Source organism: Poecilia reticulata, linkage group LG3 (genome assembly GCF_000633615.1).
Source record: "Poecilia reticulata strain Guanapo linkage group LG3, Guppy_female_1.0+MT, whole genome shotgun sequence".
NCBI classification, from domain to species: Eukaryota; Metazoa; Chordata; class Actinopteri; order Cyprinodontiformes; family Poeciliidae; genus Poecilia; species Poecilia reticulata.
Genome location: NC_024333.1, coordinates 33,382,396 through 33,400,875, shown reverse-complemented (window position 1 = coordinate 33,400,875; position 18,480 = coordinate 33,382,396). Strand labels below are relative to the sequence as shown.

The 18,480-nt window shown below is 39.3% G+C and overlaps 1 protein-coding gene and 1 pseudogene across 1 annotated transcript; one reads left to right on the top strand and one right to left on the bottom strand.

Moving 5' to 3' along the window:
* Window positions 1–625: 625 nt before the first annotated feature.
* LOC103462940 (uncharacterized) lies at window positions 626–14,755 on the top strand. The gene is made up of 4 exons (XM_008406013.2): window positions 626–742; window positions 1,085–1,131; window positions 7,573–9,757; window positions 12,424–14,755. The coding sequence occupies exons 3-4, from the start codon at window positions 7,582–7,584 to the stop codon at window positions 12,594–12,596; spliced, it is 2,349 nt and encodes a 782-aa protein (XP_008404235.2). The 5' UTR covers window positions 626–742; window positions 1,085–1,131; window positions 7,573–7,581; the 3' UTR covers window positions 12,597–14,755.
* LOC103462941 (non-muscle caldesmon-like) overlaps window positions 6,696–18,480 on the bottom strand; it is a 32,661-nt pseudogene continuing 20,876 nt past the window's right edge.

Sequence of the window (18,480 nt, the reverse complement as noted above, 5' to 3'; positions counted from 1 at the left end):
CAAGTAATTTTTTATCAATATATAGGAGCTGGTTTTAATAACTCGATAATATTGATGAAAAAGTTCTAGTTCCACCGGGAAATTATTTCACTTATAACATGAAACAAATATTGTTATAAATCAAATAATCTGCCAGTGAAACTAACATTTTTTTCATATTTTTTCACTTTTCTTGATGAAAATTCACCTCTAAGTTAGTTTATTTCAAGTATACTAAGATATTTGCAAAAAAACTAATCCAAAAATACTTGGTACGGTTTTGAGTTTTTGCAGTGTAAATCCTTTTCAAGTGAAGAACTGTGAGCAAAAATCAGGGGGTGGGGGGATATAAAACATTAAAGTTCTTATCTTTAACAGATTCAGATCCATAAGCTGAATATTTTAGTAGTAAATCAGGTAGAGTTTGTTTGTAAGATCCTCTGTAAGTTTCCTAATTTAAGTTATGGTTGTAGCAACAGAGGCAGTTTGTTGATAGGAGCTTCCTCTCCTCTGCCACCTTCCTCCAGGTGGAGGTGGCCGTAGCCCGCCTGTAGGGGCTGCACCTGCGCCGTCTCAGGTGGCCTGGAAACCCCCATCTGCCCCTGCAACACACACTGAAGGCAACAGCTTTATTTTTGGAGCGTCTGCAGGCACCGCTGCTCGCTCCCCGAGGCTCCAGTTGACTTCAGGATGAGGCGGCCCTGCTGCTCTCTGAGCCCGGATTAACAAGCAGAGAACAGTTTTCCCCCCTGGTCAGCTGAAGGTAATCCACTCAAAATAAGAGTCTGCTGCTGGTTCTGGTGAAAGGTCCTGACATACCGACCAGGCGATGGCCTGCAAACGAGGCGTATTGAGCTTGAGAACAGCTTGTGCACGATTTGTAATTTCAAATGCTTGATGCATATCAGACATTAAGATGTGTCCTCAGGAAGGATGGGTTTGCAAACAAGCGCCTAACATGCTGCATGCCCTGCATACACTTGTGCTAAGACGGATGAATATGGGCATTAATCACATATTAGCTAAAAACAGCTGCATTTTTAAAACTTTCTTGTCATTTTAGTGAGAAATGAGCTCTAACATCACACTGTTGTTTCCCTCACAGCCAGTAAAAGAAACAAGAAACAAAAGAAGCACAAGCATCCAAGTCAGGTAAGGCTCTAGATTAATAATGCGAATATAAAACCATTAATTTCAACTAACTAACTGCTTTTAAAGTAGATGGATTGAGGTCATGGCCCACTTTTAACACAAAGCTAATCTTACACTTTCCTCTTTTGCTGCCGGAGTGAAAACGTCCCCGATGTCCCGTTCCAGAGCCTTAAATAGGGGGCGTCTCATGTTGCAGCTGCGCGTTTTGTCTCTGCGATGACAGGAGTCACTTTGACAGCAGGGATTTGCGATAAACATTTACTCAAAAAGCATTTCAGATTTTAAATAATTCAAGTTAAACAGAGTTTTCAAGTGTTGCCAAGCCTCAGCTCGTAAAAAAAATATTCTGTCAGGAGAAACCTTGATTGCTTCTTAGGAAAAAGCAGAGAGATTATTGTTTAAGTAGAAATTTAACAGACATTCTCACACGGCTACACGGGGCTCAGCGTGCAGTCAGAGCCTCTCTGAGAGGATTTGAGCCTGAGATTGATTACAGGAGAACTGAAGCGGTTCCACTAAGTACAGGACAGCAGGCAGCAGGTGCTGCTCTTATTTCCATCGCACTAAAATTAGAACCTGGATCTCTCCTAGAGCCACTCACAAACTCTCTAACACCTTCACCACACAACTTATTCAACAGATTTTCCCCCTTTTGTTTGAAAATATCAGCTGGAAATTGGAAAAACTGTTAGTTCTCTAATTAGTGATGATGGATCAAACAAAAGCTTGTTCCACAAATTAAACTGTGATCATTCTGATCTGGAAATTAGAGGCTATTTTTTTTTTATTTAGTAAGAATATTTCTGCAGCTCACCCAGAATGTATACACTGTGTGCACAATCGCTGCAAAACCCCAAAATCTTATCAATTATTTTTGTCTAGTTTCCATTACAAACATCTTGGTGCATTTGAAATAAGACAAAACTAACAATAGCTTTTCAGCAAGATATAGGAGCTTGGTTAAAGAAAATAATTCCTTAATATTGATGCAAAAGTTCACTTCCACTGGCAGATTATTTCACTTATAACAATACAGTTTTCTCATGTTATAAGTGAAATAATCTGCCAGTGGAACCACGAGTTTGTTTTTTTCAATCAATATTCAAGAATTATTTAAATAAGCTCAAATATCTTGCTGCAAAAGTACTTGCAAATTAGTCTTATTTCAAGTGTACTAAGATATTTTCACTAGAAACTAGACAACAATAGTTGGTAAGATTTTATGTTTTTTCAGTGTATTATGGAACGCCTACAGTGGAAGATAATTTTTCTTAATCAATCTACGTTAGTGTTGATTAATCCAAAATGTCAACAAACCCATCCATCCATCCATCCATTTTCTTGCACCCTTGTCCCTTTGTGGGGTCCGGAGGGTTGCTGGTGCCCATCTCCAGCTAACGTTCCGGGCGAAAGGCAGGGTTCACCCTGGACAGGTCGCCAGTCTGTCGCAGTGTCAACAAACCTCAAACGTAAATACATAAGAAAGTAAAAGGTTTTCAGATATTTCTCTTAGGAGAATATCTGAATGTGCATTGTGCACAATTATTGGGCAACTATGGACCTTACCAAGCTCCGCCCAGAAACGCCCCTTGAAAGTTCCACGTGACTTCATGTCTCACATAAACAGCCTCGCAGAGCTTAGATTCTATAGGATTTTTTGTTTCGACTGACTCTGCAGAGTATTTCTGACTCAATTAGTTTAGCATTTCTGCCGGATTTTTACAAAATATCAGCCACGACAATGGACAGGGGAACCAACAAGTTCATGTCATCTTTTTGGACGACATCAAGATGTTAGAGCCACGCGATGCCTCTAACATTGTGCGAGTCGCAGCTAAATGCTACCGGTCGATGAGAAAAACAGCAGATTCTCACACCCTCACCATAAATATAGCTGTGGACTAGATCAATAATGCCTATTGTTCTTGCAAGGCTGGGTAAGTTGGGCATTCATGGTTTTGAGGGTTCGAATGTGCCTAGGACTTATACACGGTACTCGGTGCTAGCGTGGCTAACACGATTACAGTTTAGTAAAAGYTAGCGTGGCTAACACGATTACAGTTTAGTAAAAAGCCTTTTCAGGTGAAATAAAATCTTTAATGTATGTCAGATACGGTACACATTGCATATTGATCTGTTCAGCTAAAGTAAAGCTGTAACAGACAGGCTTCAGGATGTTGTATCGGTACTGCCATTATGCTGTACTTGGCTAAAARGTTTTCATAATGGATGTGTTTATTATTGACTCTTTTTTTTCATTCACTAAACACAAAGAAAGCAAAGCAATAATACTTACACCAGCAGACACTTTGTTCTTATTGATCCTACGACGGTTGAGCTGCAAATGCGGTCCTGCACAAGCTTTGATCCAAGCAAGGCTTTCCGTTTCAGATTTTGTAAACTTGAATTTTAGTTCCACAAACACAATCAGGATACCTGACATCGCCTGTACAGATTCCCCACTGACAGTGGAGAACCATTCTTTTTCGAGTCCTGACGCAAAAACTTTCTGTCGGTCTGGTAGTCCACAATTTACATTAGTATTTGTTTGTGAGACTGTCAGGCACGTGATGGCTGCGCTGTGACGTAAAATGGGCATTAGCCAATGAAACGCAGACCCTGTGGTAAGGTCCATTGTTGCTGGGCAATGCTCTGCATGAAAATTATCATATTTTTGGAAGATGCAGACTTCTTTTTGTCCCAGTACTTGAAAAAAGTGTTTTCTAAAATCTTGTAGTAGGTCTGGGAGTTGATTTTGGGAGTTTTTTCATCCGAAAAGTCCAACCAGTTCATACTTAACTCCAGCTCTGTTTTGAGAGCCAATTATGTTGCTTTAATATTTGTCGCCGCTAGGCGGCGTCGGCCTGAAAGCACAGCAGAGATAATGCAGTCTTATTTATTAAAAATGTATTGATTAGTGGCTCTTTAGAGAAGAACTTGTATAGAAAATAAGAAATAAAATATTTCATTCTACTGTGAATCAGTACTAACTAAAACAATAACGGCACAAACGAATATAGCTTTAGTAGCTAATTGCTAATATGTTGAGCTAATACATATTAGCTCAACATATTAGCTATTAGCATGTGATAATCAATCTATAAATGTTATCTCATTACAAAGCTACTTGAACCTACAGAAGAGGATTAGGGCCACTGGAAAAAAAAAATAAAACAGTTCTGACTTTAATCTCAGAATTCTGACTTTTTTCCCCTCAGAATTCTGAGATTAAAGTCAGAACTGTTTTATTTTTTTTCCAGTGGCCCTAATCCTCTTCCGTATGAACCAGACATTTACATAAATTTCTCACTTTTTCGTCACCGTTTACAATACTCACGCTTTTTATGACGCACATTGACGAACTCCGAACGCATCGAACCTGTAACGCTATGAAACTAGGACAACGATGCGCTCTCAACCAACCTTAGCGACACTTGCTTCTGATTAGCTATAACAGCTGCCACTAAAAGCGGCTATTATCCAAATCACAAGCCCAGCCCAAGTTTATTTGAATAACATATTTCAGAAACAAGGCAGTCAAAGCGCTTTACATCATGAAAACATAAAACAAACAAAACAAAAAAAACTACATACACATCATGTAGTCAACAATTGTGAAAAACCAATATCATTAAAATCATCAATATACATCAAATATGTTGTCAATGTTCCACTTAAGGTTCAAAAGCGACTCTAAAACAGATGGATTTTTAGTCTTGATTGAAAGGGACTCTGTGTTTCAGCTGTTTCCAGTTTTCTGGAAATTTGTTCCAGATTTGTGGTGCATGAAGCTGAAAGTTGCGTCTCCATGTTTGGTTCTGGTTCTGGGGATGCTGACCTGAGAAGGTTGACACAACAGATCTTTAATGTATTTTGTAATATACTAGTACCCCACTTCCACCTTGCTGGCGTTGGGCTCAGGGTAGAGCTCTGTGCCAGATACTGATCCACCCCAGGGACCATCCATCTGCTCCATTAAGAGGCACTCTCATTTCATCAGTCTATAAAACCTTTAAAAAATCTGTGTTCACATATTTCCTGGCCCAGTGAGATGCTTCAATTTATGTGACAGGTTTCAGCCTCCCTTACCTTGGCCATGTATCTGATCATGAACATCTTGTTCTTCTGGATACTACATCTTGTAGTTGTGGAATATGAACGAACTTGAAGAGAATGAGTTCCTGGTACCTCAGCGCTGGATTCTTCTCACATCCTCGACAGTTAATTTAGGTCTTTATTTTTCTCAGCATGTTTCTTGTCTATTTGCAACAAAACATTTGATAATTCTGTAATCATGCCCCAATTTCAAGAATGATGCAGCCCTGTAATAAACCTTTGGTCAATTAAATCTTTTTTTGTCCCATTTTGCCAAATAAGATAAACTACCTAATAATTATGCACTTAGGCCGCCTCCTCACTCATTAGACACACACCAATCACCTACTATGCTTACAAATATGGCCATAATACTCACTTGCCAAATATCTGAGCACAAAGCGCAGATTATTTAACTTTTGGGCTATTTCAGGTTAATTTGAAGACTTAATGTGGAATTTATAAATTATATTGGTGCGACTTATACGTACCAGGAAAGCACATACTTTCCAGGAACTGTTAGAGTTTATACTCTGGAACTTTGAGATTCATTTCCATAATTTGCCAGCAAAATGACTGCTGGTAATATTGGTGGCGGTAAAAAAACGGGAGTAATGTTATTATATTAAGGGTTTAAACCTATGTTACTATTAGGTTTAAACCCCCAAGAGTAACACATTTGTTACTATTATTAATTTCCACATTAGTGTTTACTTTCCGGTACTTACTGATAAAATATGCAACTTTCTAAAACTTACAGTTCCTACTTTCATAAATCTTTCAGATTTTTACGGAACTTAAGAAATATTTTTGCACCTATAGTTTGTTTACTTTGGTCCAAAGTTGAGTTTGTTAACTTATAATTGTTGAAGGTAGCTTGGTTTCTTTTTACAGGAACTCCAAGAGATCCAAAACCTGTCGCTACAAACCATGTGAGAATATTCAGTTTGCTCATTGGTCAGACTTTGTTTATGTAGTCAAACTGACCAGTGAATTAATTTAAAGCCTCCGTTGCTTGGATACACCATCCTTGCTGAATAAACTCAGTCACCCTCCTGTAGTTTTCAACCATCTTACTTGAGGTTTACTTCTATTTATTGCAGAGGTAATTTTTAAACCATGACCATCTTCATAAGAAGACTATCCGAGTAAATAGCCTGTCATCATTTCAAAGCTGACCTACTTTAAGAAACATCTTTAAATGTCATTCTATTTCTAATTCACATGCATCTTTTGACTGTGCATCATTTTCAGGACCCAATTAAGATCTTTTGAGCCTGGAAATGAATCTGGTGTTATAAGATCTCAGTTCTCAGTGGCCAACTTGTCTCCAAGCCATGGCAGGGGTTAGATGACTAAAACCAGTAAACAGCTGAATACTATACTGGGAGCACTGTAAAGGAGAACGATTATACCTCGTGATAAATAATAAACAAATGTTTGACAGAGGAGGGATAAAGAAACTAACAAACACTAAAAAGTACTTTATTCAGATTTATTTGATTGTATTCAAAGACACAATAAGTACAGAAAGATATCAGTCCCAAAGCAAAAGAAGGATTTTGGTATTTTTCCAGGTTAGAGCCCAACAAAAAGAGAATGGTGAAGAGATAGTGGCTTGTTGTCCAATATTCCAAAGAGGCGTTTCACAAATCTTCAAAGAGATGTTCAGCTATGAAAGAAGGGGAAAAAAAGACTGTAATGCCATTTACACTAATCTACTAAACAATTTTAGTTTACATCAAACAAACAGATGTACGGAAGAGGATTAGGGCCACTGGAAAAAAATTATTCTGACTTTAATTTTCTGATATCAAAAGTCAAAATTCGGAGAAAAAAGTCAGAATTTGAATGTTAAAGTTTTAATTCTCAGAAAAAAAGTCAGAATTCCAAGAAAAAAAAGTCAAAATTCTGAGAAAAAAGTTGGAATTCTGAGATTTATGTCAGGATTCTGACTTTTTTTCTCCAAATTCTGACTTTGAGTTTTGATCTCAGAAAATTAAACTCCAAATTCTGAGAAAATAGTCAGAATTCTGAGATCAAAATGAGAATTCTGACTTTTATTTCAGAACTCCGACTATCAGAAAAGCAAAGGAGATTAAATTCCAAATTGTCAGAAAAAAAAGTCAGGATTCTGAGAAAAAAAGTCAAAATTCTGTTTCCCTTATTGGCCCTAATCCTCTTCCATACAGATGAGTATGGAAGAGGATTATTCAGTGGTACAACTATTTCTAGTCACTCAATGAGTGAATGTGAAACTATTAAAGTGCCTGCTGTGTCTTTTTAATTATTTCATCATCATTTTATTTGACAGTATCTCTGTTGTTATGTTCCATTCTCTGGTAGGAACGTGCAATGCTGATGGAAGTGTGCTACACTAATGGACTGGAGACAGACCTTTCGCAGCAATATCCTCCCCCTCTACTGCCAAAACCAGGCAAAGACAATGCAAGGCTTCAGAAACTTAAGAAGAAGAGAGCCAAGAAAAAAGGCAGCCTCTCTCAGACGCCCATCCCCTTCCGCTCCTGTTTATCGCCTGTCAATGAAGCCAGCACAGACCTAGAGCACAGTGACCAGTGCAGCCCACCAAGGACGCCAGAGTCACTCTACGTTGCTGACTCATCTGTGTCCGGTTATCCCTTTGGCTCTTTCTACGATCACCCTGTACCTGCATTCCCTCATCCTCAGGGCAGTCTCAATGGACAAACCAACAGCTTTCACCCTGCATCCTACCCAGCTGGGTTCAGGACCTCTCAGGCGCAAGTGGCTCCGCTGTACGAGTGCTCCTCTTTCCTATTCGATGATGCTTCTCCCTTCATAGTTCCACCTTTGACATATTCAGCAGCACAGCAGCAGGTTTCTGCACCACGTCTTCCCCCAGCTTTCAACATGACATCAAATTCCCATGGGTCAGTCACAACAGTCTCTCCAGTTGCCATCTCGCAGTGCAGCCCAAAAATATCAACCCACAGCTTGACCCTGTCCACTGTTGCCGCCAACTCCGGCACTGACCCAACTCCTTCTCATGTTGCAGGTCTTTCTCCTGCCCCACTGCCCCTATCAGTTTCAAACGCTCATACACAGCCATTCATTCCCAGCCAGAGGGAGACAAACACTAATATAAAGGATGACTTTCAGAGACAGACATTAACTAGAGCTAACATAGCCAGCATTGGCAACAGTGCTCTTCGGCAGATGTCTTCTGAGATAACTGCGTCTAAAATATCTCTAGTCGATGCAGTGAAGGAGCCAAAGATTGAAGCCATGCCAGCTAAAATATATACATCTAAGGCCACATTTTATGAGATATCCAAACCTCACTCTGTCCAGGATCTCACAGTGATGAACCTAGCCCATCAAGGAGCCTCTTTATCTGGAGGATTCAGTCAGAAAGCCTCTGTGCCGTCAGTAAATGCTGATCAGGAACTGTCTTCACCTTGGATCCAGAGTGTGAGACCTTTGCCTTTGGCTTACACACCAGCTCAAATATCAACTCCTATTTTTGAAACATCAAAACCCAACCCACTTACATCCACTGTGAACCCTACTTTCAACTCCTTCCAGGATTTACAGGCGCTAGTTATTAAGAAAGAGGCACTTAGAGACAATTCAGCAATTCCAGCTTGGTCTTTGGATAAACCTTCAGCTGCGACTGAAGAACAAAAGCAAACTGATGACAATAACCAAACTTTCATCAAACAACAAAACATGTATAGGGAGATAGAAATTCCCAATACACGGAAGAGTACAATGAATCTAAGTTTGGTCACTTGTGAGTCACACCACAGAGAGAATATGAATATGCATGAATTTCCTGTGGTTAGACCTACAGTAACACAGTTTGTCAATCCCAACACAGACCAGGTTGCAGAAAGCAAAGCTTCATCTCTGCCAAAGGTGCCATCATTTCTTTCTGTACCAAACAATCTCAGCCCTACACCTTTGAGTTCAGTGCAAGGGTCACAAAGTCCAAGCCCAGGGTTCTCCACCTATCGTCCTCCTGTAGTGGAGGCACGCAAGTCGTTGACCTCTCTTTTGGAGACACAAATGTCATTAGCAAGCTTGAAGCCCAAATCCCGTTCTACATATTACGGACTAACTCCAGTTGAGTATGCTGCCTATGGTGGAATAAGGACAGGTCTTTCGCATGGCAGTGCTGCGCATCCCGACGTTGATGGAAACTCTGACATCACCCATACAGACAAAACTCTAGAGGACTCAGGAGTCTCAAAGCAAGAAAAACATTTCGATGGACTTGAGGATCTAACGTCTGTGGGTCACAAAGAACAGTCATCCCACTCAGAAGTTCCAGAGGAAGGGATTTTCACACACTGCAATGATGATATCACAGAGGAAAGTTGGACTGGAACTCAGGATGTTGGGATAGAGTCAGTAAAAACATCTGCAGTGGAAACAGTAGAATCCAACTTTCCCTTTGGATTGGCACAGAAAACAATACTGCAATCCACAAGTGATGCATCCACAACTAAAGCCTCATACTCAGAGGCTTCAATACCAATACCTAAAACAGGTGAGGTACACACAAAAGGTCTGATGCAGTTTTCAGTTGAGGCAGGGCAAAAAACAAGCATTGGCCCAAACATTTACTCCTCACCTTTGGTCAAAGATTTAAATGCAGAATCCCAACCTAAACCAAAAGGAGTAGATGTTCTCCTCAAACCATCAAATCTTGATCAAACTCATTTTTTGCCTGATAAAACCTGCATTGCAGTGTCCAATGTTACAAATATGAATGAACAATTAGGGAAAATAGAAATAAATCCTACTAAAGTCAATCCATCGTTACTCAACAATGTAAATGTTCAACCAGGTGCCATGTTTTTACCAAATTCAGCAGACTGTGAAACAAAAGCTTTCCCAAACCCTACAGCCCAAGTACAGAGTAAATTCCCAGAAAGTCAAGTTATAAATAGCAGAGCTATTTCAGGTAAAGAGTCTACTGAACTGGTTTCAGAAATCCAGCTGTCTAGTAAAACAAATGAAGGTATTCAAGACAGAAACGATGCTGAAATCAAATGCCAAAGTAAGGCGAGCAAAAGCATTACTCTACCACATAAAACAAATATGGGGAACACCTGGTCATCTACACCTGCAAATACAGAGCACATTAATGAAAAAATACCCTTAGAGCCTCTGATCCCTACCAGAGGACTGATGCTTCCTCATGAGCCTGTGACAGCATCTGTTTGCCCTGGGCAGTACGATATCTGCATAGTATCCTCACCAAAAACAAGCACAAGAATTATGCATCCACACAGTACAGAAACTCCAGTTTGTACAAATCACCAAGCTATAAAAAACAACTTCAATTCGCTCCCATCAAATTTTTTGAACGCAAATATTTTACCAAGTAAAGCTACCACAGAAACAAAAACCCACGCCACACTTGGAGCTACAACCAACATAAACCATCCATATGTGCCAACAAAAGAGCTAGAAAAGCTAACAATGACACATGTGAATGTGCCTGTAAAAACACAAAATAACATGGGGTGGCATTTCCCAAGTCAAGCCATGCAAGCAGAAACTCTCCGTGCAACTTCATATACATCTACAGAAATATATACACAGACTACAAAGAATAGTCTAAGCACTCAAGTGAATCCACATTTTTCTTTAGCAAACACCACAGCAGAAAGCTTTGCACCAAAGGAGACAGGGAACATGAGTATGCCAATAAGTGAATGTAAGTCATCCAATAAACTACCTGCAAACACAAGTTTATCTGCACAAAATGGAGCTACTCAGCACTTGACAGCCCAATCAAATGTTGGCTTCCGCAGCAATGTTGACAATATTCTCACAAATGAAAACACAATTCAAAACAAACTTCACATGGAAGCATCTTTAACAACATTAGCAGAGTCAGCAGTGATTGTTAAACCACCGCTTAATGCTCAGCAACCTAGTAAAACTGCGGTTCCCTCCAGCCCCACAATGAGGCAAATCCCACCAAAAAGTCCACAGATAAAATCGGACAGATCAGATAATCATTTTCCGTCAAAGTCTTCAATGAATGAGAAATCAGTTATTGGGCCTCTTGAGGGTAAAGTGACTCCAAACCTTCAGCATGTGAACAGATCAGTAGAAGTACCTATGCACCAAATTATTAAAACTACAGTAAAAGAAAATTATGTTGTTATTGAGCCAGTTATGGATCCGAAATGCTTAGCAAGTCCATCGTCAAAAACCAAAAATTCTCCAACACCTGCAATGAAAGCGCAGATGTACATTGCATCAGATCAAATTGAGACTAACATGTTTGGTTTAAGTGAAAACACTCAACTTGTAAAGCCCAATCAAATGTATTTGCCTGTAAATATATCTCAACAGTTTAGTAAAGCTAATCAACTCCCAACAATATCCCAAACCAATACCCCAAATGAGAATCCTCAATCCTTTCCATACCCTGTCATGAATGAACCCTCTATTAAAATCATCCAACCTCTCAAAGAAGCTAACAAAGATTTTAAAGTCCCATATAGTCCCCCAATTACACATAAACCATGGGCAGCAATAAGAGCTTCTCCATTGCTTGAGCCAAGGGTGAGTTACACGCCAATACAAACGTACACTCCTACTTTACCCCAGTCCTATCAAAGTCCTGTTACTTTGGACAGTTCAGCAAACACAAACCCTTCCCCTACCAGTATAAACCAACCGAAACACTCACCCAGTACGCCTTTTCAAAATATTACAACAAACAGTGTTCTTCAGCAGCATGAGAAGTCAGTCAAAGAAAGTATCTTAAAACCAGAAACTAAAACGTCTCCACCAAATGGCTCTTCGGTTAATGAGATAAAACTAATTTCCCCAGCAGAAGACACAAAAACAAACCAATTTTCAAACCAAGAAGAAACTCTCTCCTCGCTTATTTCCAAAACTAGCATGGCCAGTGACTCAGCTTTGAGCAGCGCATCAATTTTAAAAGCAAAACCGTCAATTCAGCTAGTAGAATCAAGACCTTCCTCTGCCGTGGCAGAAACTAAACCCTCACTAGTTAAGCCAGAGTCTTCAAAGCCTCTCGCCAATTCAATCCAGGCTAGTTCACACTTGAATAATGAGAAACCAGTAGAGAATGCTTCCCTTGAACAGCCAGCAGCAGACACTGTCATGAAACCGTCCATAGTAAAAGATGCTGTGATTGATTCTGCCACTCCTGCCTCTCTGCCTCAGGCCTCAGTCTCAGTAAAAGCTCCATCTCCAAACAGAGGAACATCACCGTCATCTCAGCTAAAAACTGGACTCAAAGGCAAGGACATTCTGAAGGCCATAAGTACACCCAAGGAAACGCCAGCAGTCGAATCCTTCACGAAGTCAACGACATCAACTGCATCTTCAGCTACTGAGAAAAAGTCGGAAGTAGAGGGAACATCGAGTTCATCCACTGAGCAAAAACCAACCCAGAAGCTAAAAGGCCTTAAGGGGAAGCTCAGTGGGTGGACAAGGCTAAAAAAGCACATGGTTGTCGAGCCAGAGGAACCCAAATTTCCTGATCCCGTGGACAATCCTCTGGTCACTCCTATTGGCAGTGACGGAATAACCGATAACATGATGGACATGCCGCCTGCCGACCAGGATATGAACCAGGAAGTTATGCAGAACAAAGAAGGACCCAAGGCACTAAAGATGTGGGATGCGCTCCTCTTCCAAATGTTCTCTACCAAAGAAAAAATCATGCAGCAAATCAATTCCAACAAGAAAGATTCAGACACGAAAAAGGCCTCCAAAGACGATCAGGTGGTGCTGCCATCGTTTGTCAACCGGCTGCCAGTTTTACTGTACAGCCCTCGGTTTAATGCCAGGAAGCTGAAGGAAGCAGCTGAAAAGCCGCTGAATAAAATAGCAGCAGCTTTTGAAATAGGGCTGATAAAACGTAAATCTCAGGAAGAAGAACGTAAGGATTTCAACAGAACGGCGAAAGGATTCGGTCCGACTAAAAACACTGATGTAACTGATGAGGGTAGCGGATGATGTGATTTATCCTGTGGGTGATTTACCACAAAATAAAAAATCAGAAGGGCTTACAGGGGAAACAATATTTCTGAAATGTGAGCTAAAATAGTTGGATATCTGATTTTACTAAATCAAAACTGTTGTAAAGTGCATCTAAGTAAAGTGCATCTTTACCGAGGGGAAAATAATAATACTTTAAAAACTGAATCATTACTTTTCAAACACTTGTTTCAACTCTGGTGATTTTTAAAATTTATTCTGAAGAACGCTGACAAGTTAAAAAAAACTTTAATTTTGTTGCCTTTCCTGCAAAAGGTTAGATTACATACATAACATTTTTGCACTTTTAGTACAAATTCAGTAGGGATGAAATTTGGGTGAGAGTAAAACAAAAGAAAAAAACATTTATTCTGTAGTTTTTATAGGTAGATTCTGTTTTCTGTTAATGGTGCCATAGATATTATTTGGAATGCATGAATTGTAGACAAATTGTCATGCTCCATTTTTCTATTTTTCTAAAGTAAATAAGTTTTCAGTGTGTTGTAGACAGGCAGATTGTATTTGCTGTGATAAAAAGGGCTTTTACATTCCTGGATTAACAGGACAGAACGTTTGTGAGAAGGAAACTAAGATGAATGAAGTTGAAATGACTGGTCATAAAAACTGTAGGTTTCTGAAAGGAAAGGGGTATGAAATGGGCCAGAACAGGTGCTTGGCTCGTATTAGCCTTGCTAGCTGTTGTACAACTATGTTCTAAACTTTAATAGACTGGCATTAAAAATAAAACTAGAAATTGAAAATAGATTTTTAAAAAGCTGTTGGAGCTAGCGCAGCAACAACTGTAGAGCTGAAAGGAGCTTCAGATGGATTATAATGAAGCTATTTCTGTTAACAGGCTAATGTGTAGCATTAGCCTGTTAGCAGTTTAACCATTAGCCTCATACAAGTTGTATGAGGGTGTATTTTTGATTAAGAAATTTAGTTTAGAAACATGTTCATATGTAAAAAAAAAATGTTTTCACCTTTTTTTATTGTAACTTTATATTTTATCCCCATATAAACAGAACTGATCAATATTGTGGTTTAAGCTAGCTAAGTAAGGGAGCTAAAAATGGGTAATCCTGGGATTCTGGTTACAGTTGAGATAGTAACCAGGACGTAAAGTTAAAAAAGACGAGTTAGGATGAAGAAGATGGTAGTGAAGAGCGTGACTGTAAGAAAGCTCAAGAAGATGGAAAACGAGGTTTAAGAAGAAGTATGGATAAATGTTGAAGATGTTTGGAAGCACAATTTTATTTTATTTAAACATACAAACCCCATTTTGTTTCTAAACTTTCTTTAATAAAAACTATGTAGAAAAGATGATCATAAAGTCGTTTTCTTGGTGATGGTAAAGAAAACGTAAAATGAGCAAAGCCCTGTTTATTACACCTGTGTTTAATGCTATCTTGTAAACTGTCTGATGTTTTTTAGAATATATAAAGAGCAAATCTGTTTGTTTGTTTGTCTTCTTGTATTATACTGCCTATAATAAAAGTTATATGATCCTTTATTTGAACATATTTAGCCGTTTCATTTATTCATACATATATATATTAATATAAACGCATTTCTGCTTGCTAAATGCCAAAAATAATGATGCAGATTTTTGCTCTTTTTTGACACACATATCTTTATCAGTATGGAAAATATAGAAAGCTACTTGAATATAAAAACAAAACAAGAAGCAACACAAAAGGATAAAAACATAGATAAAATCGTGAACATTAAATTAGATTAAATCAATTTATAAATGTGTATTAACTATGTAAGGACACTTCTCACCTGCCTGGCAGCTGACGTCTTCACTGCTGCCGTTACCAGAAACCTTAGCATACTTGCCGTGACCCGTTACCACATATTTATACCTCTTGGTAGAGTTTTCCTGAAATTAATGAGAAAACAGAATAAATAAGGTGCATTTTCATGGTCACCTGCACTGTTCAGAGATCTATCTAAAACTTTTCTTATAGCATTACTACTTTATACACATATTTTGTGTGCTAAAATATGGGAAAAACAATTAAATTAAAGCCAAATTAAATGGCTTAGCCAGGATACTTTTGAAAGCAAAGTTAAAAATTTGCATAAAAATAATTTACAAATGCATTAACCATTAGTAAAGCTGGACAACACGGCTGAAAAGCAACATAAATGTTTTGTATCAGTTGATATTGATAATTATTGATTCGTTTTGCTGTTTTAAATGCCTAACTGGTGGTGTGGCCTTTCTTGTTTCATCCACAGTTTTCACTCCACGGAGTTGTTTTTTATTTTTAAACAGTTAAGAGGCAAAACCAGAAACTGCTGCTGCGCAAGTTACTCAACAGATTGTTGCTTGGTAACCAAAGAATGAATGAGTTGCTAGGTAACCAAAAGTTGACTGAGTAAGGCTGTGTTCACACTGCAGCCTGAAGTGACCCAATTCCGATTGTCTTTGACGTAATGCGACCTGCATCTTATCTTTTCATGACAGTCTGAACAACACAGGTCGGATTCTTTTAGAATGCAACCCGGGCCACTTGGGTATCCGATTCAAATATGGCCGACCAGAACGTCACTGATACTCAACAAATGTCACTACTCTGCGTCATGGAAAGCGGGAAGAAAAACAACAACTATGATGGACTATAGTGAGGATTAAGTTGTTAATATGCTGCTCTGGTCTGACAACAACTTCAAATGTGTAAGCTATGCTCCACCATTAGCATCCCTGCTAACTTCTGCAAACACCGAGCACTACTTCTTTTTATGGTGGTTGGCAGAACACTGAGAACGATGACGTTATTGCGCCCTCTACTGCGCATGCGGGACACTTTCAGGCCTGTTCACACTGGAGAACACATACAGTGTGAACGGCCACAATAAAAAACATCCAATTTGACAAAAAATCAGAACTGGGTCACTTCAGGCTGCAGTGTGAACGCAGCCTGAAGTTCTGATTCCACAGATGCAGACTAATGGTTGAGAAGCTAAAGCGTTTCTTCTGCCTACATCTCCCAGAATGCTGTGAGGTTCTGGATCAGAGTTCAGTTAACATTCTTGTCATGATTTTGTTAATGAGAGGTGGTGAGGATGAACGCAGGAACCCAGGTTGTAGAAGAAATTATGAATTTCATTACGAAAGCTCAAAACAGTCCAACACAGGCGGCATGGCAGAGAGTTTAGCGCAAAGCTAATTACCGTTAGCTACTGATACAGAGAACTGAAAACGAGCGCTAACGCTAACCAGGACTTAACAGTTCGACTGGAGCGCAGAGACGTGAGACAACAACTGACATTAGACGCTGACAAAGACCCGACGAGACAATGGCAACAGGTGGGTTTAAATCCACTGGGAGGGTGATCAAGGAACGAGACACAGCTGGGATCAATCAACAGGGGAAGACGCAGAGACAGAGACTCAGGACAGGAACTGAACACAGAAAAACCTTACAATAAATACACAGAAACACAGATCATGACAATTCTGTATAATTATCTATTGATATTGATTGTGTGTCTATTGTTATTGGTTTACAGTCCAGCCCTAGACAATATAAAATAACAGATATGTTCCAGATATTGAACAGATTGTTCTAGGTGAAAGTTTCTGGCTGCCGGTTTAACAATGAACAGGTAAATGAACGTGATGAAGAGAAATTCAGCTGTGTTGCTGACTAACCTTTCCGTCTCTTGTTGAAGATAATGTGTCACCGAGGCTTTCCCATAAATTCTTCTTGTTTAAAACCCCACCAGGTCTTATTTCCTAAAACCAGGCAGAATCACAAACAAAGGTTAGCCATCTTTGTCTGAATGAACTGCCAAACTTCTGACAAGCTGTGCCTGGTTGACGCCAGATGTGGAGACAGGAGGCAGTGAATAAGACAGCAGTGAGAGCAGCTTTCGGATAAATCAACGTGACAAGAGGATTCGAAGATGAAGCTGTTTTCATCTTTAAACGCTCCTGGCAGGAGAAGCTCCACGGTTCCAGTCGAGCTACTTTGAGCATGATGAACAATACCTCAAGCCTTTAGAAGTAAATACAGATGTTGAACATCTGAAGAAGAGTGTTGTCAGTTGTTTGACTGTTGGCAAAAGGCATGTTGTAATAAATTCCTCAACCTGAAACTACACACTGGGAAAACCGGAGATCCAGCTCAGAAATGCCCATAAATAAGCCGAGGCTGCAGACATGTGGAGTTTATAACCGGGGATTACCAGCAACTGTTTAATTCTTCTGATGTTCAGACTGTCATGAACTTTTTATTTTGTTCATATTTCTTCCAAACCTGAAAAACACAAAATCTTACAAAATATGTTTTAGTTTCTAATGTAAATATCTTGATTTATATTTAACTTTTAAGCAAGACTTAGAAACTTGTTTAAGTCAATAACTGGCAGATTATTTCACTTTTAACAAAATAGTTTTTTCATGTTATAAGTGAAAAAAAATCTGCCAGTGTAAGTAACACTTTTTCCTCAATATTAAGGAATTATTGACTTAAACTCCTATATCTCATTGAAAAGTTACTTTTGAATCAGTTTAGTTTCATTTCAAGGGAAAAAAGATATTTGCATTAGAAACTAAACAAAAATACTTGGCAATGTTTTTTGTTTTTGCAGTGTGACTTCTTCATTAAGTCCCAAATTTCCTTCAGAGCGAACACAAGAAAGCTGATGCATTTTGTTTTCTGAAATTTGGATCCTGAATTGTTGACCATTTAGGACCAAACAAAAAAAAAGTTGGAGGTAAGAAGCTGATATTATGCTTGAAATAAAAAAGAAGCTCTGTCTTACTGCTGGTTTTGACGGTGAGCCGCTCCTGCTTCCGTCTTCGCCTCCTTTTACCCACTGGTTGATCAGATCGGCCACACCAACTTTTAAACCRTCTGCGTCCTRGAACAGATGTGAAAAACTACTTTTTCTAAAAAATCTACAGCAAAATGAYGCCTCGGAAGCTTTTTCCTCCCAGTAGTTTCCCTGAACAATCTGAGAAGCACAGAGTTCAACGGCGGATMATTTTGGTCCTGACCTTGGATGCAGCGGCTGAGGCGATGTTTTGGCTCCAGGCGTCTCCGGCTTCGAACAGATTCTTCTTCGATGCGACCGGTTCAGCGGGRCCCGWRAGCTCAGCCAGCGCCTGACAGCTCGACCTTCCTTCCTTTGAGGAAATCTTCAGAAAAGCAAGCAGATTATGGAGCTAAATCATGGCCATAAGTTTGTTCAAAAGACAAAAACAATTGAAACTGAAAAAAA